The sequence below is a fragment of the Glandiceps talaboti genome, chromosome 8, assembly GCF_964340395.1.
Source record: "Glandiceps talaboti chromosome 8, keGlaTala1.1, whole genome shotgun sequence".
Lineage (NCBI taxonomy): Eukaryota > Metazoa > Hemichordata > Enteropneusta > Spengelidae > Glandiceps > Glandiceps talaboti.
The window spans coordinates 14,373,054-14,400,408 of record NC_135556.1 but is presented as its reverse complement, the minus strand read 5'-3'; the positions used below and the strand labels follow the sequence as shown (position 1 = coordinate 14,400,408).

At 34.8% G+C, this 27,355-nt stretch overlaps 1 protein-coding gene across 1 annotated transcript in view; it reads right to left on the bottom strand.

Annotated features, from left to right (window-relative positions):
- Positions 1–27,355, bottom strand: part of LOC144438576 (centrosomal protein of 135 kDa-like) — a 50,208-nt gene that overhangs the window by 22,692 nt on the left and 161 nt on the right. The window contains exons 2-11 of the mRNA XM_078127661.1: positions 26,517–26,709; positions 25,060–25,372; positions 20,982–21,211; positions 7,953–8,081; positions 7,140–7,421; positions 4,706–4,856; positions 2,965–3,242; positions 2,384–2,524; positions 1,759–1,851; positions 869–931 (exon numbers count right to left, since the gene is read on the bottom strand). Coding sequence (XP_077983787.1) covers positions 869–931; positions 1,759–1,851; positions 2,384–2,524; positions 2,965–3,242; positions 4,706–4,856; positions 7,140–7,421; positions 7,953–8,081; positions 20,982–21,211; positions 25,060–25,372; positions 26,517–26,675 — 1,839 coding nt within the window. The 5' untranslated portion in view covers positions 26,676–26,709. The remainder of the gene's footprint in view (positions 1–868; positions 932–1,758; positions 1,852–2,383; positions 2,525–2,964; positions 3,243–4,705; positions 4,857–7,139; positions 7,422–7,952; positions 8,082–20,981; positions 21,212–25,059; positions 25,373–26,516; positions 26,710–27,355) is intronic.

Here is a 27,355-nt window from a genome sequence, read left to right as displayed (position 1 = left end):
CTATGAAGTAATCGACCAGCTGACACTGACAGCTAGCGCGAACAACACACACGTAGCGCTTTCGCTACGTCGCTCTCGATCCTACGCTCGTTGTTTTTCTTTGCAAACCCCATGAGAAAATAAAGAATAAAACGAACAATACTGAGTCATACAAGATAAAATATAAGAATGGACAGAAACCTAGATCCGTAGAGAGAAAATTCACCACACTTACATTGCGTCGGCAAGGTCAGCAGCTTCCATTGTTTTTCAAGAGGGTCATGGGTCACAGCATAAATTACCATCTTGACGTCACGGAAGTTTGTTGTCGTTATCACGTGATAACATTCAAATTCTCTGAATGTACAATGGTAAGATGGCTGCAAGGTTTTGCCGCCGGCGATTTGTCGCAAATCTTTTAGCTGTGCTAGCAGCGTCAGAAGATGATATTTAACTACATCGAAGTCATGAATCGTTGTAAACACTATACTTTATTAGTTTCGTGATGGTTTTACGTAAGTATTTCATTTCAACCACCAAATCCAAAAACCGTCTAAACTTGGCCTGTGTCCCTTTAAGATGAGATCAGAGTAAATAAACATGTCATGTCAATTGAATAATGAAGATTATTCTCCTTAAAATCTGTTTAGTGAGTCATTCTTTAAAATTCAAAACCAAATATTTGTTCATTTCTTAGTTTTGGCTTTTTTTAAAAAAGGCCTCAGAGATAGGATACTTGGCCTCAAAGACCAGATTACATCTTGTATCAAATCTGCAAGCAGAATTCAAGAAATAGGAAACTCCACTCTCTCTCTCTATGGTCACACTAGAGGCTTACTCCCAACTCTTGAGTGAAAATGATGATGATTTTATTCATTCATCCATTTACCTGTTCATACAGCATATTTGTCTTATCTCTCTCAGCTGTCAACACCTTAACATTGCTCTGGATCTAGAGGAAAGGATGGCACATACCATGCATGAATGTCACAACAACAACAACAACAACAACAACAACAACAACAACAACAATGACGACGATGACGACGACGACGATGACAACAACAACGACAACGACAACACTGACAACAACATATAAATTCTACTAAAGTCAATTGCCATGCATACATATACAATCTGGGAGGAATAACAGGCAAGGGTGGTGGTCATTCAAGTCAAACTTTGTACCTACTTGACACTACATATACACACAGTTCATATTGTTAACTAATACAATCAATCCAGTAAACATTCTGACATATATTACATCAATAAGATTACATATTAGGTATATAAATAAATGAATAGATAAATATAGTCAAAAAGTTGCATCATTCACCTTTAACCAGTCTAATCTCTGTACTTAGCCGATAGAGCAGTATGACGGTTTTCGTGTCTTACAGTCCAAGATAAGTACATAATTGATAGAATGACAAACAATGCACTTATGTCTTGTTTTTGGTTTGTGGTTAGTTTGCTTTTTGTTTGCCATACATCTAGCCTATCAATCAGATAAGGTAAGGAGAAGCAGCAACGTGCATGGTGAAAATGCATATCTACATATCTCACATGGTTAGAACTGAGTTTTATGGTTATTAAGGTGCTAATCACTGGGAAAGGGAAAGGGTAAATTACAAGTTATACAGAATTCTATTTCTTCAACTGCTGTAGAGACTGCAACATAACCTCTACGTAGACTGTGAACTTGAACGTCTATCAGTCACAAGGAAAGCTAACGTTATGTTCTTGATAGTTTCTTATATAAAGTTGAGGGTTTACCTCTGCCATGTGTCTTTCAAATTTATCCAGTAAAGCCTGAAGTTCATCTCGTTCACGTTTCAAACGAAGCATCTCTGTTTCTTCATCAATATCCTAGAAATAAACATGGACAAAGACTTATCATTATGCCCAAGGAAATTTGAAAAATCTCAAAATAACACTTTATATCATTACCAGCTTCTTAAACATTCTATCTGATGCTGGGTAGTCAGATTACAGTAAGCGAAGTGAACTGTTTCAGCTACAACTTTCTATTGATTTCCATTGCGCTATCACAATATCTATCACCTTATAAATTTGGTGTCCATATGAGTCCATGTGCTTTGGATGAATGCAAATTTTGAGCCCTGTGTATCATCCGCAAGACTGTTGAACAATGAACTGACTACAAACTGGATGCATATTTGTATTAAAACTACAGAGTTAGGGTTAGGAATGAGAATAGTGCTAAATTACCTAGCACAAACTTGATTTGGATTGTCTGCAATGGGTATGGTGGACAATCTTCTACACATGTCCCCTATCATCATATTCACCTAGTTCTACAAAGTTAGTATATGTATGTGAAAGATGGATACATAGTAAGTATTTCAATTTGTACGGAAAATGTTGTAAGTTAGCTTACTCTGTCTCTTGTAGGTGGAGATCCAATTCTTGAAGGACTGCTAGGTCTTATTCTCAGAGCTCGCAACATTTCATATTCTCTTTTGTAAAAGTCTCTTTCATCTTCCAGAACTCGGATGATGGTTTCATAGTGAGCCGAAGTCTGTAGACAGGAAAACGGACAAGTGTCATATAAGACAAAAATCAGGACTCCATAAAGAGTGTTTTTGTTGTAAAGATGTTGCTGGTGTGTAACTGTGATAAAGCAAGACTATACTGTACAAATTGTTTTACATAACACAGTGATCACACATATGCAGAACGGTATTTTAGTCAGAGTATAACTTTGATATTAAATTTGGTATTCAAAGTTGTTCTTCCAACACACATACACACCAATCCCTCTACACTGCTATTCACACTAAAATCCATCCTCTTCTCCATCAAACACCAGCACAATCCCTGGTGTAGTTGCAGGATGTCTGCAGCAGATTTAAAATTTCAGTGCCTGGGCACATGAAGAACAACGACTGAATGAGTTACCACATAGCTGGAATAAACATCAAAATACTAAATGGTTATAGTTGAGAGTTTGTGACTTACCCTGCTAACCCTACAAGGTGACTTGGCTCTGCAAGGACTGGCTGAGGTAGATCGTTTGGTAGGAGTACTTTTCTTGGGACTTCTGCCTCTAGATGAGGCTCTTGATGGGGAAGACAGAGTTCTATCTTTTAAGATCTTCTGTAACACTTCAACCTCTCCTTTGAAATAATCTCTCTCTTCTTCCAGTTTTCGCATCACAGCCTCCACTCTTGATGGTGACTTGCTACGCTTGATAGGAGACAACCGAAGTCTTTCCAGTTCTAGTACCAATTGACGTTCTGCAAGGGGAAATTGACAATTTCAACTGTTTATTCCTCAAATGAGGGTGTCATATTTCCTGTGTAAAGTAATGTCACCTTCCTGATATTTAGTGTCAGTTAGTACTACTTCACTTTCATTACAGACATGAATACACATCTATCATGACTATTTTCATTTCCTTTACTCAGTTCAAATATTGTTGTCTAAAGTCATGCAATTCTGACTAGCATTTGATTTACTACTAACTATGCAGGTTTTCAAATATCATTGTCTTTTACTGCATCACTGTTATAGTAGCCTGGAATCCGTACGGATAGGGATTTAAAATTTTTGTTTTCCATCCCCATCCGCATGGGTTCCAGGCTACTGTTACAGTGACCGAGAGACTTGCTGTGGTATTACTATCTAAAACTATCCAAAACAAAGGCAAATGTTGTGAGGTTTGGATAACTTGAGATATTGGGATCATAACAAATCTATGGGTTACTGTTACACCAGATATATACACAATTCTGAAAGATGCTGGACTCCATTTCTTGGATGAACATTCATATTTCTTTTGGCGAGATTGAAGAAACACTCAGGACCCAATTATGTGTACCGGTAGTATAATTCATTTTAGAACTCAGATAAAATCAAAGGCATTAGGGTTTGACAGAATACAGGATCAAGTTCATAAAAAGGGTTTGACCGGCTTTATTCAATATCAATCTGACCATATGTCAGGTATTTCAATATGAGGTCAACTTTAATAATGAGGTCAACTTAATGAGGTCAACTTAGAGAAGCCATTGACCTATCCATGTGTCAAAGATAATCATTTGACATGCATTGTATTCTGGGTAAAATTTGTATAACCATGGTAACCAAGAATGTAAAACCTTGCATTGAAAAAGTAAGAGTACAAGAATGGCTGGAATTTTGAACTTATTTCACAACTAGCCAGCTATTTGATGAAACTAAAGAAATCCTTGTAAATTTCACACAGACTGTGACAGTATGAATGATATCATAGTAATAGTCTATAACTTTGGTGGGGAAGTGATATATAATACAATGATAGAGGAAATAAAAACTGTAATTTGTTGACATATAATATATATACTGTATATCAATCAATGTATATGTATGACTTTAAGTGGCCTCCTCTACTACTTCTACTGTCATTTATTAGATGAATCAGGTCAATGGGAATGGTCTGACATTTGAGGGTTTAGCAGTCACTGCTTTAAGTAAATTGAGAAAAAAGGTCAAAGGTAAGGTAAGAGACAAATACTGTATAAATTATTGTTCAGAATAACTGGTGCAAATTCATCGAAATGAGGACTGAATTTTTCTAGCTAAAAGTATACAGACATTTGTAACTGCCAGGTACACCCACTACTACTTGGACAGTATGGGTGTCTGTTGTTCACTATAGTCTTTGTTAAATAATATTAAAAGTCACAACAGTTTCTTAAAATATTTCAACCATACTTACCATTGGTAGTAAGTTTGCTGACTTTTTCACCCAGCCTTTTCTTGTCATCTTGGACTCTGTCTAAGAGATCTCTAAGTTGATACAATTCTTGTTCTTTGATTGATAGTTGTGATGCTAAAGTATCCTTGTCAAGAAGTGTGTTCTTATGTTCCTGTAAGTTGCATACAATGACAAAAACGTTATCCATCAAAATATATCTCAAATATTGAATTATCATATGCTATATATATGTGTGAGCTAGAGCACACACGTCAGGTGGTGTGTAATGTGTGTGTGTGTGTGTGTGTGTGTGTGTGTGTGTGTGTGTGTGTGTGTGTGTGTGTGTGTGTGTGTGTCTGTGTCTATGTGTCTGTCTGTCTGTGTCTGTATGTATGTATGTGTGTGTATGTATGTGTGTGTGTGTGTGTCTGTCTGTCTGTCTGTCTGTCTGTCAGTCTGTCTGTCTAGACAGACTGATGAAGAATCAGAAAAAAGACAAAGGTATTTTCAACTTTTTGATGATAACCTGGCACCTGAAACCATAACATTTAATATGGCAGGTATTCAATTTGCATGCAGAAAGAGACAATATATGAACAAGTCTATCTTTTTTGAATGTGAGGCTGCTGAAAAACACCCTACTACCAGTTGTTAAATTCTGCAGGCCGGGGCCTGAATATTTGAGTAGTCAAATATCCGATATGATAAAGGAAACAGTTTTTAATCTACGGTATTGTTGGCACAAATGACAATCATTAGTCTATAGTCTCCCTGAGTAACTTATAAGTCGGTAGATATGCAGAATGCACTCTATTTGCAGACAAGTTTCAGATGTAAAGAGTAACAATGAACAGCTGTAACAGACCACAGATACATACATGTATAAATTGAACAATATAGTAGACAACTTGTGTCTCCAAAAACAAACAGATAAAGAATGTAGGGCGTATGTGATGTGAGGCACTTCGGTATGTGTGCTCATTTCTTGGTTTCCAACCAAACAGAAAACGATTGTAACCCTTCATTTAAAGATTTGCCCACTTTTAATTCTAATCTTCCAACATATACGAGGTGTAATAAAACTATCTGTCAGTGAATTGTCAGGACAATGCCAATAGTCCTCTGTTATGTCCCCCGATTGATACATGTTTGTGTTTCCACAAATCACTTTAAAATTGCATCTGACACAATGCGGTTGAATTGCAGGGTAAGATTTAAATATCTTAGATAGATTGTGTTACCACAGTCACCGGATCAGAAGACAAAGCTGGCCACATGTCATTGTTGTGGCTGTTGGCAACTTTCCAGTATCACCCCTGCTATTGTTTGGCAGTATGCAATGCCAAGACCTATTCAGTTTGTAATTCATTCATAGCAGGTATACTCTCATTCCTTGACGGGGAGAGGTTTTATAATGGGTGTATACATGTACACACGGCTATTTGGCAATCCCCCATTCACCAAATTTAGAAGGTATGATTCAACTAAGTTGTAGCGGGGACGACCACTACAAATTACCAGCGGTATGCAACACTAGCACAAATCAGTTTGACCCCATTTCAAAATTTATACACCTCTCTGCGTAGTAAAAACTGGTGTGATATTGATTTTTATCACTTACTGCACAAATTGCCATGTAGGACCTGTAGGTGTTAGAGATACCTGCATATCTGTATTTATTTGTGAACCAGCTGCAGGTAGTGCACACTTACAGAACATTTAGGTTTTTGAACTTTAAGATAGTTGTCCATTTTTCTGCTAGATGGTGTGCTCTGGGTATTTATACACTCAACCTTGTGGTGTTTTCTGCTACACTTTCACTTACTACACTCGTGAAAGTACGGCCACAAAAAACACTGCAAGCACTTGTAAAAATATCCAGAGTATGCCATACTTGAACTCATGTGGTTCTGTTATATTACCTACTTACATGTATAGTTGCAATCATAGCACAAAAATGAAACAAGAACCTAAAAGACAAATTAGTCAGTTGTACTAAACTAAAGCATTCTGAATCTACATATCAAGTTGAAAAAAAAATCTAGATAATAGGAATGTGGAAATACTGGCATCTCTGTCTGATGAACAATACAATTTAACTTGGGCAAACAACTATGGGAATGGTAATTTATTTAACAACTGTGACTGAGGAAGAGACCCTAAAGCTGGTTTCAAAATGCCTAATCAACTACTATCAATCTGGGACCGTATCGCCAATAGTTTTCCTACATAAATCACTCCAAAATTTTAAGGGTCCCAAACTGAACATAACAACCACATGGTAAATAGTAAATAAACCTGGTGTGACAATTATGAAGCACTGCCCATAATGCATTCTACCATTCATCTACAACAACAACAACAACAACAACAACAACAACAACAACAACAACAACAACAACAACACTACAAACAAATTTGCCTGTATACAGACAAGTAGCTGGTTTCTACTTACTACTCTCAGCTGGTCCAGATCAAGCTGCATGCCATCAATTTCACGAGTGGAAGATCTGAGTTCTTTTTGAGCTTCAACAACATCCCTATCAGCAGCTGTAATAGCCACATCTTTGTCAGTTTGTAGCTGTTTGGCTAGTCTGTCTATGTCTTTGATTTCAGTAAGCAATTCTTCATTCTTGATTTGGAGGTCTTTAGATCTGATAGTGGCTTCGTGTCTGTCTTGAATAGATTCTTTTAATCTTCTTTCTAAGTCAAAATTAGCCTGCTGTAAGTAGTCAACCTACATGAAAAGAACACAAGTACTTAGTCATTAAAGGTAATGGATGATGTAATTATAACATTATCTACAAGTTTGGGTACAAAGGGTATCACCAGTGGGGAAGTTACAGACCTATTTGACTATGTTGTATAGTACTGTACCTTCACTGAAATAGGATAATCCAGGATATTCCTTCAGTGTGGGCATAGGATCCATTCTTTTTAATATGTTAGAGAATTTTAATTGGTTTCTTTTATATGACGGTGCTCTGTGTATGTATTTGTGTGGATGTGTATGAGTACATGACTGTATGTGTGTGTGGGGGTGGGGTGTGGTGGTGGTGTGTGTGGGACATGATGTGTATATTTGTGTCCGTTTGTGTGTGTGTGTACACATATCTGTATGTAAGTGTGTGTACATGCACATGTGCACACGTGGTGAGGACAGAATACTACTACCTCTTGCCTAGCTTACTTTGCCACACAATCCCAACTGAAGTAGAGGTTTTCAAAAATAAACAACTATGTGTAAATCATATGTTTCAATTCATACCTGAGTATTAAGATGTGCTATAAGGCGTTCATTACTTTTGTTCTTAGCCTCTGCTGATACGACATCGTAAGGTCGACCTCCTTCTAGTTGTCTGTTTAACCTGTCAATTTCCTGATCACGTGCATCCACCTATCAAAAAAAAGACAAATAATGAAATATTGATTTAAAATAATCAATAATGATAATCTTTGTTTAACAAATCTATTTCATGTCACTAAATGTAAAAGTACCTTTTCTTCTAGAAATATAAGTAGAATAGTGAGGTGAAATTTCACAACTGAAATGTCTAAATAAGCTTAATTATACTATGCACATGTCAAGTTGAACAAAAAATATGGAATATATACTCCAGTCGTTCTGCGTCACAACACTGCGTGTCTATGTCATATGACAACGCGTGTCTACGTCACTAGTGTTTCTGTGTTCGAAATATCAGTCAAAACATTCCAAATTGTCATTCCTTTCCTTGATTTGTCTTTGATATTACTGGCACTGGTATAATTATGTTATTCTCCAATATTTTTCTTCATTCAGCTGGAAAATACTCATGACTTAAAGGGTTGTCACTACTTGTCTAGTGACTCTTATTAACAAAGGCCCCTTAGGTCACTCGTATTTCCTTAGCTGAACAAAGGAAAACATTGGGAAATAACATCTAAATATCAAAAATATATCAAAATCTTTATTTTAGGAATCATACACATCAAAATGAGAATTACCAGTTTAGTAAATAATGATAAGGTACGGACAACTATGACAGACTTGTTGTAACTGAAAGATTATAAATGTGGTCATTGAACTACCATCGTACCATCTCCATATTACATGTAAATTGGCACACCTGTGACCATTTATGGCATGTATATGTGAGATGAAATCTCTGATGTCATAACTGTATGTATGTATTTTATCTATTATGTCTGTGTCATGCAAATTGTAATACTTAATATAAAACACCTGATTTGAAAAATTTTACAGTCTCCATGCAAAGATACTAAATAAATGTTCAATTACACAAACTACATGCCTGACCTATTCAATGTCAGCTATGTTCCTAGGATTCAGGAATGGTATCAAATATGTTCCTAGATATGGTATCAGGTATGTTCCTAGGAATGGTATCAAATATGTTCCTAGATATGGTATCAGGTATGTTCCTAGGAATGGTATCAGGTATGTTCCTAGATATGGTATCAGGTATGTTCCTAGGAATGGTATCAAATATGTTCCTAGGTATGGTATCAGGTATGTTAATTCCTAGGAATGTAATTACCCCCCCCCCCCCCACCCCCCACCCCCACACACCCCCGTAGATATGTCCCTAGGAATGGGTTGATGAATATATTGTTAAGTGCACAGATCAGTCTGTAGATCTTGAAGCAGACATACAAAGTCTTTGATCAGTCCAAACTACACTGATTAATACATTGCAATGGGTTGCTATTTAATGATACATGGTGTGAAGTAAGTCAAAAGAGTTGGTATAAAATAACAATTGTAAAATCTAAACCACACACTCATTCTTTTTATCAAACTTAAATACATGTTTGGGTCATACTTTCATTCGTATTTCCATAAATGCATCCAAACCTATGCTATGCTACCAAATTTTCATAAATGCAAACAAATCTATCAAATTAAAATACACCCATACGTAAGTTATCACTGATATCTGACAAATCATGAACTGCAAAGAATTTTACTGTGATAAATTGGCACACTGGGAAAGATGAATGAACATTGATATTATACCTTTCAATTCCACAACTGTAATGAGAAATGTACTTTAGCAGAGAGAACCACTGTGTAGGTTAACAGGGAAAGTAATTTTACTTTTATTAGACAGAACGAACGTATGAACCATTAGACGCTGATTTCATATCATTTGATAACATGTCACACAGTATGTGTATGAGACTTACTTGGCTTCATTCGTACACACTTTGTAGTGAAACATGTCCAGTTCTGATTGCACTCATGGCGTCACACACAAATCTTACACCAACAAGCTATTTACATTGGTTGGTCATGCTGCCACTCAGCTTTTACATGTAATACCACACATATACATATATACTTTGTGATATAACATGTCCATTTCAAATGATAAATGGAATACTTCTCCTTATCCATATGCAATGAATACTGAATGAACTATGACTCCCACGATGAAATATGAAATCATGATATAGTGAATAAGTATATATGCTTAAATCATGGACAGTTAGCAAGCTGCAAAACTTGAAATTTACACTAAATGCTTGTACATGTAATATGTCATCTACTATAATTGCTGTAATACAGTGACTGTATTATAACTATAACACCCATGCCTCAACTCATTGGAATCTCATTTAATACTTATTACAAGAATATCTGGCAATATTCACATTTCAGTATAGAATGGAGATTATACAAAGCAACCAATTTGTCATTTATGAAAATCATCACCATTCTTTATTTTACCTTTTTTGTTTATTTGTTTATTTATTATTTTATTTATTTATTATTTTATTTATTTATTTATAAACCATCCAACAGGTATTACCCAATAACAGGAGGAAAGTTCAGTGTTAATGCAGAAGGAAACCGGAGTACCCAGGAAAATCCTGCATTGTTTGGTTGAGTCAAACTGAACAACACTCTTCTTACTTACAGCATGGTAAATTTAATCAAACCCCGAATGGGTTCGAACCCTGACCACAGTGGAACGAGGCAAGTGGTTTAACCACTCGGCCACTGACAACCTTATAGTATTTCATCTTGTTGAAAAAATAAAAACCCCAAGAAATTATATCAAAGTACTTATTCATACACGGAATAGTTGGCACATATCAGTCGTGCATTAGCAATATTAAGTGAAAATTCTTATAAAAGCAAGACATTAACGTCATTACTTCCACCAAGGTTCCTCATTAATGGTCACGACTAGATCAATACCATTATCAAATACAACAATGCCATCCTAAACATGAAAATGGTTTTTGTATTTGATCATTACATTCACTGACTCCAGCAATAATAGCACAGAGGAAATTCATGAAATTCATTTGGAAAACGATAATGAGTTGTTGCTAAAGAATTGGGGAATTTTTTTATTTTTAGAGATGTTATATTTCATGAGCTGAAGTACTCTTGATGTATGCTGTATTATACTTGCCAACCAAGATAAGATAAGAAGGAGTATATGTAATAACAAATACTATCATGCCCTAGGCAGAGTATGCAATGAGTATTCCACATTGCCTACACTCGCCACTATATATGCAATCACAGGAACATTATCAGTATAACCACAGGGGAAACATCTGTAATACTCAACACGACATGTAGTTCACGATGTACTTTTGACATTTTAGTAAGCATGCTATTAAAAAGTAAAATGAATACTGAGTCAAAGCATATAGTAGTCATTGTTGTTACATGTAAAATACACTCAAGGCAATATACGCGACTCCTAGTATACAGAAGCAAAATACATTTGTATGCAATTCTTGAAGGAACATGCAGTTTATATGTATCCTTGGCTATAGAATCTGATTGACGTGACATGACAACAGAGACAAAAACATGCATGTACTCTGCATACTGTCAAAGTAACAGAACCACAGAAGTAATTAGTATGTAAGAACTTGACATGATCTGCTGTAAGAATACACTCTACGCAACAGCATATTGTCATACCTACAGTGCTCAGCAAAATATGCAAATTGCAAAATGTAAAGACCTGTGTATCCAGTACTACAGCATCTGAGTAACATGACCACAGAGGCATGGTATGCGATATTATTAAATGCACTCTTAACAAAACCACTGAAGCACAGTATGCAAAGACTGAATACAACCTACAGTCTGTATGCATTCCCCACTAGAGAGTCAACGTAACATCACTAGAGAGTCAACGTAACATGACCACAGGGGCAAACTGTGCAATATGTACTCATCATAAACTGCACTTTATATGCATTCTTGACTATACCGTCAGCTGGTAATACAACCACTGGCAGTTCAATACAGTGTAATGGTTGATTGGGATACTCTGGTTGCATTTCAATATTTCAGATACTAATATTACTATACCATTGTAACTGCATAGCAATGTTGAATACTTTTACTATGGATCACATACTACACCTTCTTTGAGTTCTATTTCAGTGAGTTTTGTGTTTATGTAAAGAGTGGTGGTAAGTAGGTAAAATCTACTTGAGTTCTCTTGGCGGTGTACCAAGTTTATCCTTCTAAAGTATGAATAAACATAAAGAAAACAACTACCATGTCAAACTTTTATACTCGGTTTTAATCTCACTACTACCCTGTTCTAGCCGTACCACCACCTGTGAGCAGGTTTATGAAATCTTAAAGTTGATAAACTGAATATTTTACTAGATAACTCACTTGAACTTCTGCCCTCAACCCCATCCACAACATCAAAATTAAAATCTAAATCTAAACAAAGTTAATAATTCTCTTCTAAAAGTATGAAAAAAATAAACAAAATTAAAAGTAAATTTTACTAGATTCCAACCTAGCTCACTTCCTCCAAGAACCCCAACCCAACCCCACCACCATCACCACCACCACGGTCCTGGAACTATCACAAACTGTGAACACTTCATTAGGTTTACATGCAATCCACACTCTCATCCACACTGTTCTCTCAAACACTTACAAAGGTATGAATAGCTCAGTTGAGTAATTTGCACTATATTAAAAGCAAGTCTTCAGACTTTCAAGAGAGTAACTTTAACTATTGAGTACACTTTTTTACCCCCATCACATGCATCAGAAGACCTCTAAATCATATTATTCAATATATGCAAATATACCTATTAAAGTTGAAACATCTACCCTTGGGAAGTTGCTGTAAGGACAAGTGTTGAAATGAAGGGAATTATATGCCATTTACAACCCACAGTTATGGTGATTTTTTCAACGTTTTTTTTTTAAAAGATGTAAATATTTTATTGTCAGTGATGAAATAGTAGGACAAATTTATGAGAGAACCTTTGAAAAAATACTGTATGCTTGGGAAGCTAGCGATCAAATTTTACAAGATATAAATTATCCTGTTAACATGTGTTTACATGTAAAAACCTAAGATTGGCAAACTGAAATCGTCATAAAACCACCAATCCTGTTTGCCACAAGTTAGAACCCCCCCCCCCATCTTGAGTGTAATAAAATACTTTTACTACTAAGTACATACTTACAGTCATAATACTCACCAATAATTACACTGTGAATGAACCCCCCACCCCCACCCCCACCCCATCTTGAGTGTAATAAAATACTGTTACTCAAGTACTAAGTACATACTTACAGTCACAATAAGCACTAATAACTACATAGTGAATGAGATAATTGATTTTTACTAGACTGCTAATTTGGACAAGTGTGGTTGATAATTATGAACACCATAGCAACCTAATGACAGGTAAATTGGCAATTAAAGTATAATATTTAATAGTCGGATAGAGAGTGGTACAGCTAATGGATAAAGATTATTAGCCAAGAACAAATGAAACTAAATAGATTTCACAAACAGATGTCATTGTAATAATATTGAATGATATATTTGATAGAAGCTTTGAAAAATATGAAATATGAATTAAACTTAAATAAAATAGCAAATATATTATTAAAAGCAAAGTGTAACATAAAATCTAAGTAGAAATAAATTCAATAACACTACATTGAATACAATTTGCATTTGTCTGTTATAACGCTGATGTTAAATGAACACATAACTAGCTCTTTAATATGGCCATATGGATGAGGATTGGGTATTTATTTTGGATTTCTAATTTATAAAACAATTTTATCATGGCTTCCTACTCATGTGAAACAACATAATGCTAAGTCCTTGTTTGTAACTCAATACATTGCAAAAGATTATTTAATGTGTAAAATGTTTATTATTGTAAAGTAGGAAGCCACGATAAAATTGTTTTATAAATTAAAAATCCAAAATAAATACCCAATCCTCATCCATATGGCCACTTTAATGTTATTTCATTAATAAATTTCATTTTACAGTAATAGTAAATTTGAAGTCAACTGATTTCTTGATTTGAGCTGCATTAGTAGAATTTCAATTAGAAATGACAGGCTGGCCGACATAACTATTTACAGTGAAATGATAGAAAAGCGAGCTGAAATGACAGTCATTGAGTACATTGAAATCCAAGACTGGCTAATTCTGCGTCTCCGTTAATGATTTCCAGTCACTTAATGTATTGACAAAGGTATATATTCATGAATGCAATGTTAAAATCAATGAAGAGTAGAAAGAGTAATTCTACAAGACATTATAATAACATGGCAATGCATTGTGTAACAGGTCAAATTTGAACAACCTTGTCTATCACATTGACTTTTATGAACAGAATACACATGTAGTCAATATGTATAGGGAAGTATTCCTATATAGCACAATTGCCTAGGGAATATCCTTTAAAAAATTTTAAATGACATTCTGGGCATTTCTCACGTCCTTCTTTTCTATGAAAAATTTCATTCTCTCATGTCATGGTATGTAATTATTAACTTGGCAATTTTTGTGTACAAATCATTCAAGTTAAGAAAATATATTTTAATGATTGATGGATTGATTGATTTTTCTATTGTTTTGTCTTTTCTTTCTGTGTGTTCTGGTGCAACATTTTAGACTTTGCTCACATTTCTAAATGTGTGCATTGGGCCAGTGGCCTTTTTAAGAACAATACATTTTATTTATTTATTTATTAAAAAATCAAATTTGATGAAAAAGACACACAGTATAGTATCAAAGGGAAAATTAACAAGCTACATTTTATTCACACAGACACAGATAGCCTCCTTCACTTAAATTGAATCACTTGTGTAATTTCATCAATATCAGCACTATATCTACAAACCGATGGCTATATATGTAGACTTACTGTCAACCTTCATGGGGATTACTTTCTTTCTATCAACCAACTCTGAAATTATGTGTCTATCCCTAAACCAAATATTGAAATAATTAACTACCAGGTACTTGAAATAGATACAATGTTATTAGTACTGTTATTCATTATGTACACATTACTACCATGGCACACCAACAATGACATTTTATTGACGCCAACATTCAGTTAGTATTTCTGAACACAGTGCTGTATCGCTAGCCATCACTAAGCTGTTCCTAGCTTAGCAACGCTGTGCGTACCATACAGTACAATTATAAATTTTCAAATACCTAACTTTACCATGTAATATTCAGTTTTCACTTCAAACCTTTACAGCCCAAATTCTCAATATATACATATTTACAGCTCAAATTCTCAATATGTAAATATCTTATTTAATATAATATTTGATATATTTTTGTAGAATACTAAGTAATATTAAACATAAAATATGAAATGATGACTTCAGGTTAAGTATGAATTCATCATTATATACACCATCAACATCATTTAATATTGATACTGTCAGTTCATTACAAATTAATCTGAAAACGGTCCAGGGATGATTTATTGCTGTATAAAATTGTATGTAGTGGAGTCTGTCAGAGGTTTCAGACACACATTATTTTTAACACCAGGATTGCACACAGTGACATCAAAGTAATAATTAACATGTTCACTAAAGAATGATATTCTGATATCATATTTCATTAGTTAAGGCCCATTTTGAAATAGTAGTAATATCTAGGTGTGAACTATGGTTGTTTGGGAGAGCCATCTATAGAGAAAATTGGGACAGAACAAAAGAATGACCCCACGTAAGGACAAAAAAAAAATTTCTGGTCAGGACAGTTGGATGACACAATTTTTTTTTAAATTCTCAACAAACCTATCACTCAGTCTACTATTTATGGCAGTTACTGTTCTTTTTATTTAGTACTTTAGAGCAAGTGTGTATGTAGGGCAGATGTCATTTGCTTGTTCATGTTTGGCTCTGCAGTTGTCTTCACTGAAGTGGGGGGGGGGGGGTTATTTTTGTGTTTCCCTCAGATCTGCAGACTGCATGGACTGGACAAACATGGAAAAAGACGACACAGGGGGATTTAAATGATACATGTGCTGTCTACAAACAGTTCTTTTTTTTTTGGCCTAATCTTAACACTTATATGCTGACCCGGGATTAAATACAGCCCTTGTAAATAATTCTCTAATGGTAGAAAGAAATTACAGCAGACAGCAGACTTTCAGTTTATATTAATATACTGTACAGTTGTAGATCAAATGGGGATAGCATTGATAAAAACAACAGTTTGTTGCTGTATTGATCATATCTCTACTAGTACAATAGTATTACATCCAAGTGATTCATTCATAACATGATACCCAACTTTTGTGCAAAATTACTTTATGTATGAACATTTCTCATGTCTGTCCAAACCAATATTATTGTTCCAGCATAAAAATAACAAGAAAATATTGGTTTTACATGGACAATGTTTCTCAACCCCCACCCCCCACCCCCCACAAAAAAAAATGAAAAAAAAAAAGATGAAAAAAAAAGAGTACTATTTGACTTAATAACAAACCTATACACTGGATCCTTTATTTTTTTTCCCCTTCCACCAAGTGAACCCAATCACCCTGAAGGTCGTATGAGGAGTGATAAATGCAAAATAATAGATGATACATGTATCATCCTAACATTATGCCACCATGAATAAAGGTACCAGCTGCAGACTGAAGACATTTAATGATCCGTACAGTCAACACTTTGAATCAACTTCTCATATATTCATTATAGTTATTACTTCTATTGACTTCATAACAATGCCAGAACTTCATAATTTATCAACACAAAATAATTTCCATAATCATGCAAAGTTCAAAAGTGAGTATTACACTCTAGTACATGTAAGTATATGACTGTGTTGTATTACAGGATTTTTTTAGGGGATAAATTGTTCTGTATATTTAATTCACAAATACTCCTAGTGTACAAGGTATGTCAAACAGATGGGAGTCAATTTTATATGCTGACATTCCTAATATTAGCAGTGTAAAAATAGTACTGTAATCAATTCTACTATAAGAACAGCTTAAGATTGGTTGCTGTCACCACAACATGTGTATAGCTGGCTTTACAGTGATATTTTATAATCATGATACTAGGGGTTGTAATAGTATGGCAGGGTGCCAACAGTAGCAGGTGGGTGCTAACTGTGGGATTTGTAGCTAGATCGGTTGTATGCTCGGCAAACACCACGCAAAGTTACACCTATGGAATACCTTCTGATAGTAACATATATGAAACTGCATCAATTTCCATTTGTCAATTTGAACAAATCCTACCACCGCACAGTACCACATATAACTGTGCATTATACAGCTAGCCGATAACAATACAAATCCACAGAGGTACTCTTTATCAGTGATGACAATAGCCCTATAAAAGCAGTCTAAATGACCTCTCCTACTGGTACAAGAAAATAAAATTTTGACATCAAAACTGCCAAAGTACAGAAGGTTTTTTTATCAGACGATTTCATCTGCACAGCACTTCAGCTCAGTAACGGTTATTTTGAGTTCCACATATTTCCTAGTAACATGAACTATGTGACATTCATGCTATTGTATTCAGGCAGTTAAAGGGCTTTCGGCTATGAGGGAGGAACCTGTATACTGACATGTAATTGTCAGAAAAATCTACCAAAATAATTTTGGATACAGTTACAAGTACAAATACTTACCCTTGGCCTTGATCGAGGTCGGTGTGAATAACGTGCAGACATTTTGTTGTCTTACACAAACACCCTTAGTTTGACAGTGAAAACGACACACAAGTCCTTCCTATACAACCACTACACACATTCACTAGGTATTCACGGTGGAGACCCCAGTTACAAATTCAAACTCCAACTGACGCCAAGACTGAAATTTGCATATGAGAAGCAAGACGCTGCTGCACCCTGCCGCTAAATATAATCTACCTGTGTGTTTAATTAATAACAGTGAGTGCCTCTTGTGAATGGGGAGAATTATCCAACAAAACCACCCAATAATAATCTATTGTCCAATCAACTGTCAGGATCCCAGCATTAGCATAATAAATGACAATCGACCATTTGCATGATAAAAGATATTGTTGACATGTTCAACAATGACCCCAGTTACAATAAGTTTTGTTTACACCAGACTATTCCATTCAAGGCTTGACATGTGTAAAAAACCCTGGGCCACTCTATAATACCTGTGCTGGCATGCAATCAATATGACTTACTGGTAAAATTTAGAACATGTTCGGACAAGACTGGTAGACCTTTTTTCTCAACTGAGGAGATATAATCCAATTGATAGCACGGGATAACACCATACTTCAAGTAGATGTTTGGCCTTTGTATATTCACCCTATCTTACTGGTGAATTTTTTTTCTTCTATCAACATCGTTTATTTGGTTCACTGTATCAATTTCATGCTTCATTAATGTGACTCAATGATTTAGTTTTAAAGTGAAACAGTCATGTATACACAAACCGTCAATGGACTTAACTGCTTTAGGCTGCCAAATTTCTGTCAACGGCTTGATCTCATTTTTCAAGGGAAATAATTGTTTTGACACACAAAAAAAACATGTTGTTCTACCAGACCCTGTATAAGTGACCTATACAAATACTGATTTGGCACCAGTCCCAATTACAAGATAACAACTGCTTATCTCCGTTTCACAAAGTTACACCTATTAAATCTAAACAGATACAATTTGATTTTTAATATTCAATGACTGAAATCCCTGACAGGGTTTCTAATTTTCATATGCATATCAAACCAAGATAATTTATTCAGATTTATGATTCTTCACATTACAAAATATTTACTTGTCACCAAAAACCTTGGCGGGGAGGGGATTTTGAATATTTACAATGGTCAAGAAGAAAATAAATTTGTTACCATACTGGTTAGGGTCAAGCGCTTATTACCATACTTCAAGCACAGTACTTGAAAATGACTGAATTAAAGCATTTTGATGCAATCTTCGTTGCGTGTAGTAACAGACGTCCCCATATATCTAACAACTAGGAGTTCTTAGTGTATGATGTAATTGATTGAAACAAACATGATAAGATCGGTTACTAGGCAACACAACATAATACTACAATATATCTGATTGAACACCAAGATAGTAAACTCTACCTTGGTTACTACAGAACAAGACATGAATATGTTTAGTTTGAATCTTAAATAAATCAGAAAATGAATGAATTACAGCAATCAAAGGTCGCTGTACAAAAATCGTATGTATACCTATATAATCGGTCACTGAATCTGTTCTTTATGCATCTTCTAGCAGTTCTGAACTCACAGCATCAATAATTTATCTACGTATATATCAGCTGAAGCACTCAGCCTTCTTCAGAGTGATAGCGCCAAATATACTACTTTTAATACTAGATAATTTATTTATGCTTCAAATCCAGAACTACTACAGACATAATTACAGAGTAAGAAAACAACATTTTTGGTTTTGTTCTTTATAGTTATGTAGTTAGTAGTTATAAAAAGAAGTATTTGCTGGAGTTTTTTGAATTCTTCTCAAAATTTTGAGTTTGAGTTTCTCTATATTGATATTGTGCATACTCAAAAAGTTGCTGCTACTGAAACTCAACAAAATGTCATATTTGAAACAAGAATGAAAAGAAAATAAATAAATAAATAATTAATTTCTTCTCATTTTTGAGGAGAGGTTTTTTTCCACCTTCCTGACAATCAAACATCGCAATAAAGTATGTGATGTGAAGACTATATATAGGATAACACCATACTCACTGAATTAAAATCATAATGTATGCAATAAATAAACACGACCATAAGGTTAGCAACTCTATGATTTGCTCTGTACTAATAATCCTAGTGGTTCAAATTTAAACGCCACTCAATTACGAATCACACCTGATGTTAATAAAACATGTTCAATTTTAATCCCACTATAGCGTCCCATACATTGTTTCTGGTATGTGTAATGTCAAACATGCTATCAAGCCTAGATACATCTACATGTAGCCTATGATACAAAAAGTATTCAAGGAATGGCATTATTATAAAAAGACGGGGACGCCAAGTGCATTCAGGCTTATCATTGTCACTGGTTGTTTGTCTACGGTTTCTAGTATACAACCTTGTGGATACCACTCTCATAGTAACAGTGTACACCAAGCAATAAAGAGGGCAATCATAGTTGTAAATCATAACCTCCACACCTCACAAAATATAATATGTCCTAACACAAAATATATTTGCGATTCAAAAAGTTAGCACACATATCTTTTTGATGACACTTAATATTTTTATTCTTAAAATTAATATTTAGTAAAAATATAATTGAGGAAAAAGAAACTTATTTTAGTCAAACTCAAAGAACTGAAACATTGGATAATGGTAATCAGCTAATTTTGCAATTCAAGGTACACGTCATGAGCATTTCTTTTACACAGCTTCATGTTTTAATTAACGTAAGTGAACAGACAACAAAAGTCAGTATACATTGGCCAAGAGTTAATTCAGATAAAACATGTTATTTGAATATCTACACTGTGTTTTTTACATCAAAGGGTCTAACTTTCAAAGGTTTATCTTTTTCTGTTCACAAATACTTTAACAAAGAGGTGGTTCTTTCCTAAAGTTGCATTCAGGTATGTAATTTGAGCAGTGTCGTAATTAATTATCGTATATTGTTCCATGAATGTACAACTGTTGCCCAGTACACATTACCTCACTGAATACTTCCCTTTGTTCAAAGAAATACAAGTTACACAAGGAGTCTTGTCATTTACAGTCAACAAGTAGTAACAAACCCCTTATATCACAAGCGTTTTTCAGCTGAGCAATTATATAACTATGCGTATGCAAGCTCACTATAAAAATTTGAGGAAGAAAATGGCGTTTTTTGAATGCTTGGACTCATATTTCAAGCACCACATAACCATTGATGCATTGTTGTGATCTAGAACAACCAGGGTATAAATCCAACATTTTTCATTTGGATGTGTAGAACTTGGCTTGTGTGAGGTTTACAAATAAAACGAGGGTTATATTATAAATCCATACCTGCTTCTTGAGACTCCTGACTGTACGATGAGATCTCTCGTCATCTATCTTCAGTTTGTCAACTTCAGCTTGTAAGGCCTCAATTCTAGTATCGGCTACACGGATCAAGTCAGCAACGTAAGGATCGTCAGCCTGACTCTGAACGGATGAAAGTGTACTATCCGAAGCGGGAACAGTGGAATCCAGTTCCATCCGTTGTCGACGGAATGGAACATTGCGTTTCCGACCTCCTGTACAACAGAGAGCATTATATTACAGTGTGAATCATAGGAAGTGTCTATTTCAATCAATCATAATAAGCCAGCTGATTACCCTTATATATATAGACATACTAACTGGTACACCTGCACTTAAAGTAGCCATATGGATGAGGATTGGGTATTTATTTTGGATTTTGAATTTATAAAACGATTATATCATGGCTTTCTACTTGAAAAATTAATGTGAAACAACATTGTTTAAACCTGTGTTTGTAACTCAATACATTGCAAAATGACAAAACTGTGTAAAAAATGTTTGTTATTGCACATAAAACAACAAACGTTTTACACATTTTATTAATCTTTTGCAATTTAATGAGTTACAAACACAGACTTGACATATGTTGTGCTACATTTATTTTTCAAGTAGGAAGCCATGGTAAAATTGTTTCATAAATTAAAAATCCAAAATAAATACCCAATCCTCATCCATATGGCCACTTTACTGTAAAGTATGTTAGCACATACACAGCAGACATCATACTTTCCATTATACATCTATACTTATACAAAAATATGACTCAAATGTACTTGACAGCTCAAGTTACTCATAATGTTAGATATCAATTTCATTTCATCATAAATATATTTCATTTCCCTTATCAACTAACTGCAAATGTTACTACCACTATGATGTATGTTTGTTTTTAATTTATCTTTATTATTAAATGACAAACTTGTTCATTGATATTCACAAGAATATGATAAGAGTGGTAAGCTTGTTGACTGTACAGGGAGGTGTAAACAGGACAATAACATGCCACATACTGGTGTAGTATTAACTTGAAGTATATATGTTGTAACAACAATAGTTTTTCACTTCACAGAACACAGGGAACAGAAATCAAAATTAGTTTTAAATTGATTACGTCTTGGGCATTTAATTTCATTATGCTTCATAAACCTGTACAAATTGAGTCACAAAAGCATGTTCACTGCACATTTCATGAATGATGCATATGAATACAATTTATTTCTGTTGGGGAGTGGGGGTGGGGGGTGGGGGGTGGGGGTGGAGGGGCTTTCGTTCATACAAATTTAATGATAAAACCCACCCAAAATTAGTTTACACGTCAACAGAATTTATCAGCACACATTCTGCTGTTTTAGTAGTAAGGTTTTTGTGTCTATCAACCAGCCACTATCAACTCCAAGCAACAAGACTGCAGACAGGGCTTACATACCAACCAGTTTACAATTGGTCTCTAGGACACCCTTAATTGTTAGCAGTTAACATATCAGAGAAGAAAAGCTTGCAAACTATACTCGCCTTGTTAAAGCTTTGAGTTCTTTATTACTGATAAACTAATAAACGACAAGGCTAGTCACAAAATTGATGTGACCATCAAGAATTCATGTTCTTTGCCCTTGGGTAAGATACAGTCACATGATAGTCAACCTTTTTTTTTTTTTAGATTTTCAAGATCATGAAGACATGGAAGTGTTTAAATAATAGCAGGGTCAAGAACACAATGTGAAACATCACAAATTTACTTTTCCAAAAAAATGTCATTAAATAGTTTTCTCTTTAAAAACTTTCATTAAATCTTGAAAACTGCCATAAAGAGTTTTCATTATTAAAACTTCTGGCTCACAGGTAAAAATCTGACTTCCTTAATATGGCGCCCTCTCAGTTTGGATTTTGGAATCTTTTGGGGCCTGGCTACTACTACTAGTACACTACACCAGTACTCATGAACAGTATGTTTGCAAGTTCAGATGTCACATGAGAAAAAAAATATTGGAAATATTCAAGATAAACTTCTGATAAGACATCTTTCAAAAAGGCTTATCTAATCAGGAGAGTCAAGCTGCCTGGAAATTGTGGCTATACACTATTTAGGTCTGACACTTGGGACAAAGTTAGTGTGACAGAGCAATGCATAACTGCCATGATACATATATGCATTGTCAAAAATATCAAAATTTTCACAAAGCAACTATAAGATATCAATGAATTTTACAGGGTTAGAATTAAGAGCTTTGATGAGCAATATTACCCAGAATTTATTCAGAGCATCACAAATGACATTTGCTATGTCATGATACATTAATTGAAGGAGATTTGCTATATGTATAAATACCAATATCACTACAATATACTAGTAGTACACCTGAATATATATTATTAGTCTACAAACTTCAGATTCCACAAATACTTGCTGTGCTATTCTATTACATAGACAAATTATACCTAATAAGAAAATAAGCTAACTTATCTTTGATAAGTAGATGATAAATGATATGGGGAGGGAGAGAGATGTCTGACTTGTAGTAATAGAAGGTCAAAGACAATCTGGTAATTAACATTACTAATTTACTTTGTAATTAGCTTTGAACATTAGTAATATTACAAAGATACATTAAACTGAACTTTTGAATTGTTTAAAGTACTCAAAATATCAATTTGCTACTTATAGCAGTTGTCAACTAAGGAAAGATTGCACAATGCCACACAAGCTCAATTAGTGAACATTGTTCATTTAGGAGTGACAAAACCCCCTCCCCCCTCCCCATAAACAAGCGTTCACAAGTGTGACATCACACATTTATATATGTTGTAAACCATGATGCAAAATGTAGTGGTCACACTACTATGATATGGTGCAATGCAAAAACATGGTAAACACATCAAAATACTACCAGAAACCCAGCATTGTATGTCATATTAGAAGTCAATTTTTATCAACTTATCAACATGTCAGTAGTAAACATAGAAGCTGTTATCATTGAAGGCATGAATTTTTTCAAATTTGGTTAAAAGTATGAAAATGAAGTTCAAAAATCGCATTGATGCCAGACGTCCTCCCCCCTAAATCAACAAAGTTTGCTTATTGAGCATGTGTGACATTGTGCGATAGTCCCTAAGCTCTGTTCTGATAGTCTCGAAATAGACCTTCATTTAGTCTGAACAACTTAGTTATGCAAGTTATAATCATATGACTGCCCAGTGCCCACATTTTTTATTCCTGTATGTTGCAAACTTGACCTGATATATGGTCTTATTTAGTCTCAATGATGTTTACATTTCAAGTTGCAATCACAGTGTCACCATCTTGACTTTTGAACTCTAGGTTGCCAGTGGTATGGCACACTATGTATATAGCTATAAGGGCAACTACTATTTTTCATACCTGTTCTTCATTACATGAAGCATTGACCCTCCACCAACGGTGGAAGGTTTATGCATAAAGGCATTAAATGCACTGGGCTAGTTATATTTTATTCAATATCATAAAGTATTTTTTTTTTTTTTTTTTGGGAGGGGGGTTTATATTGACATTCTAATCCCATCCTATCCACAAAAAGATGCACAATTAAATGGTGTCACCATTTCAAAACAAGGCTTTTATCTTGACAGTGTCTACATAGAAAGTACTGATTGTATTAACACCTGTAACAAACTACACACTATATGCACTTTGCCACAGCCATCACCTGCTGCAAAACATATAAGTCATTAGCTCGGCATTCATACAGCAATTGCACCTCATATGTATAAGGTGAACATGTACCTTATCCTTCAAAATGGAGCAATGACTCTATGCAATACAAAAGTCCAAATGACGTGGTTGGGAAAACATCCACTATCAAACGATAGCAACCAAGGGATGTGAGAATGATGGTCATGGAATCTCTAGGTTCATAGTTACTAGAGTAAAAAAAAGTGTGAATGCTAATCTCTGTCCCGGTCTAATACACCCCTGACAATACTGTTGAGATGAAAATTTGAGATTTGCTTCCCCAAATTTCTTGATTGCGAGTATAAATTTTCATTTGCAACCATGGAATACTTCTCATTATAATAGAGTACTCACCTGGAGTCTGAACAACAGCATGGAAATTTTTCTCCTGCAGTTCATTGATGCGGTCCGTTTTTAGTTTGGACTCCTTTTCCACACCCCTCACTTTATGAATATACTGAGTATTTAAGAATCTCAAATCAGCATTTTCATGTTCTAATCTGCGAATACTTGCTTTCAGCTCTTTGATGGCAGAATCAGCTTCTTCCTTAGTTTTAATGAGCTGAAGGTGTATTTCATTGTTCTCCTTGACAAGTTTGGCATTGTCACTGCGATAGGGTTCTACAGCAGCCTCCCAGTTACCTTTCTCTTCAATTGATTTACCTGCCTATTGTGGACATAGGACAGAACAAAAAAAAACATGAGAAACACCTATCTCAATGCTTGTTCTTTTGATGATGGTATAATAAAGGTGGTCATTTCAAACGATTAACTCTTGAAATGGAGCAAATCACAGTATAAGAGTCCTTTGTACAGGAGCTTAACTCCCAAAACAACTAAGGCATCTTTCCCCCGAGGGTTTAAACTGTCAAAAATCAAATTTGATTGGAACAAATCTGTAAAACTCTAGTCAGTCACTATGGTCACAGCATAAAGCATTCTTTAACTGGAGTCTTAACCACATAAAAGAACCCTTTTTAAAACCAATCACATTGAGAGGGAAATCTTGAGAACTCTAAACAGTTTTCAATAACATATTATTCATTTATAATGTTGAAAGGAAACAAAGAAAATTGCGACTCAAATTTTGAAGCATTTAAAAATATATGGAGAAATCTATAAAAGTGTCAAAGTCAATGTACCCTCTAAGCCAATTTGACCCACACAATTTCAAGTGACGCACCAAAATTTGATGTACCCCCATCTCTTACTATGTGGTGACTCACAAAAAATCCCAGTTTTCATCATTTTGACTAACAACAACAAAATTTGACTAGCATTACAAGTCACAATACATTTCTAATATGTAAAATGTAAAATTTCATAATTCTGTAGTTGATTGGTACATTATTTGTGCATCGTACTTTATAATTCTAGGTAAATATATCAGATCAAGATAATTTCAAATTATATTTGAGTTTGCATTTACAAAGGCAATTTTCAACATTACAGCCTACTATGATTTTTTTTGTAATCCTGATCAAGATTGAACAGCATACTGTCACACCTGTTATGATCACCACACCCATGACCTGATGGTTACCCTGCAGGCCTGGCAGTTAACCACCATGTGATGTGACAAGGTCCCAGTGGGAGTGTTGTTGATTCTTTTATATGTATAAGTACTGTCAGTTTTGACTATGCTTTTATTTGGGTGTCAAAAAAATTCGAAGTTACCTGATCTTACAGTCCAAACTAAAATCACATCTTCCATCACAGTTCTAAGAAATTCTAGTATCAACGCTCTAATAAAACTTCATACAGTACAGAGTAGTTCAATTTTATAAAGTTGCAATTTTTTTTTTACATACCTGTAACTTTGCATTTTTTAAACTTTCTGTTGTGTGTACCAAATCAGTAAAAAGTCTTTCAACGAGTGGTAGAGACTCTATTCCAAGTGGTTGACGGTAACCGAGTTGGTCCAACCGTTTGCGAAGGTTCACAAACTTCCTTTCTGCGGTAGTACTCATTTTAGCAGAGGTGGTTCATGTCTGTGTGGAAATCCTGCAAGGAGGGTAAAAACAGACTTTTAAACTTCAAGAAAATTTGATCTAAGTAGTACTAATAGATAATACTATAACATGAAATTCATACCCTGCGTATAAAGTTACACATGACATCAGCGACTTCTTCAATTGTGTTTACTATTGCGTGTTCAAAAAAGTGTCAACATTGGACGACATGTGTGTTCAGTAAATCATATTTCTGTTACACTGTTAGTACTTGGCTTCTGGAAATATTCGCCTTTCACCTAATAGCGAACAAAGAATAAAACTGATCTGATGAATGTTTAGAATGGGTTGAATCAGAACCGCATGCTTGAAACAGTTATGTTTCCATTTCCTGTGTTACTGCATGTACTGACTACTTTTCAGTAAATTTCACCTTCGATATTTTCTGAAGTTTGATGCAATCATTGAACTTTGTATGAATGACAGATAAAAAATATTACAAATCATAGATAAAAGCCTGCAGTTTTACCTTAGAGTTTAGACGATGGATCCGTGAGAATGCAAGAGAAAACGTTCCTTTCTGGATATAAAAAGAGTGAATCAAACAGTTCGGTGGGCATGCAAGTACATGTCAGACGACCATCCCAGACATGTCAAGAAGTTACAGAGATGGACCACGTCTGTTCTAAATAGAGCGT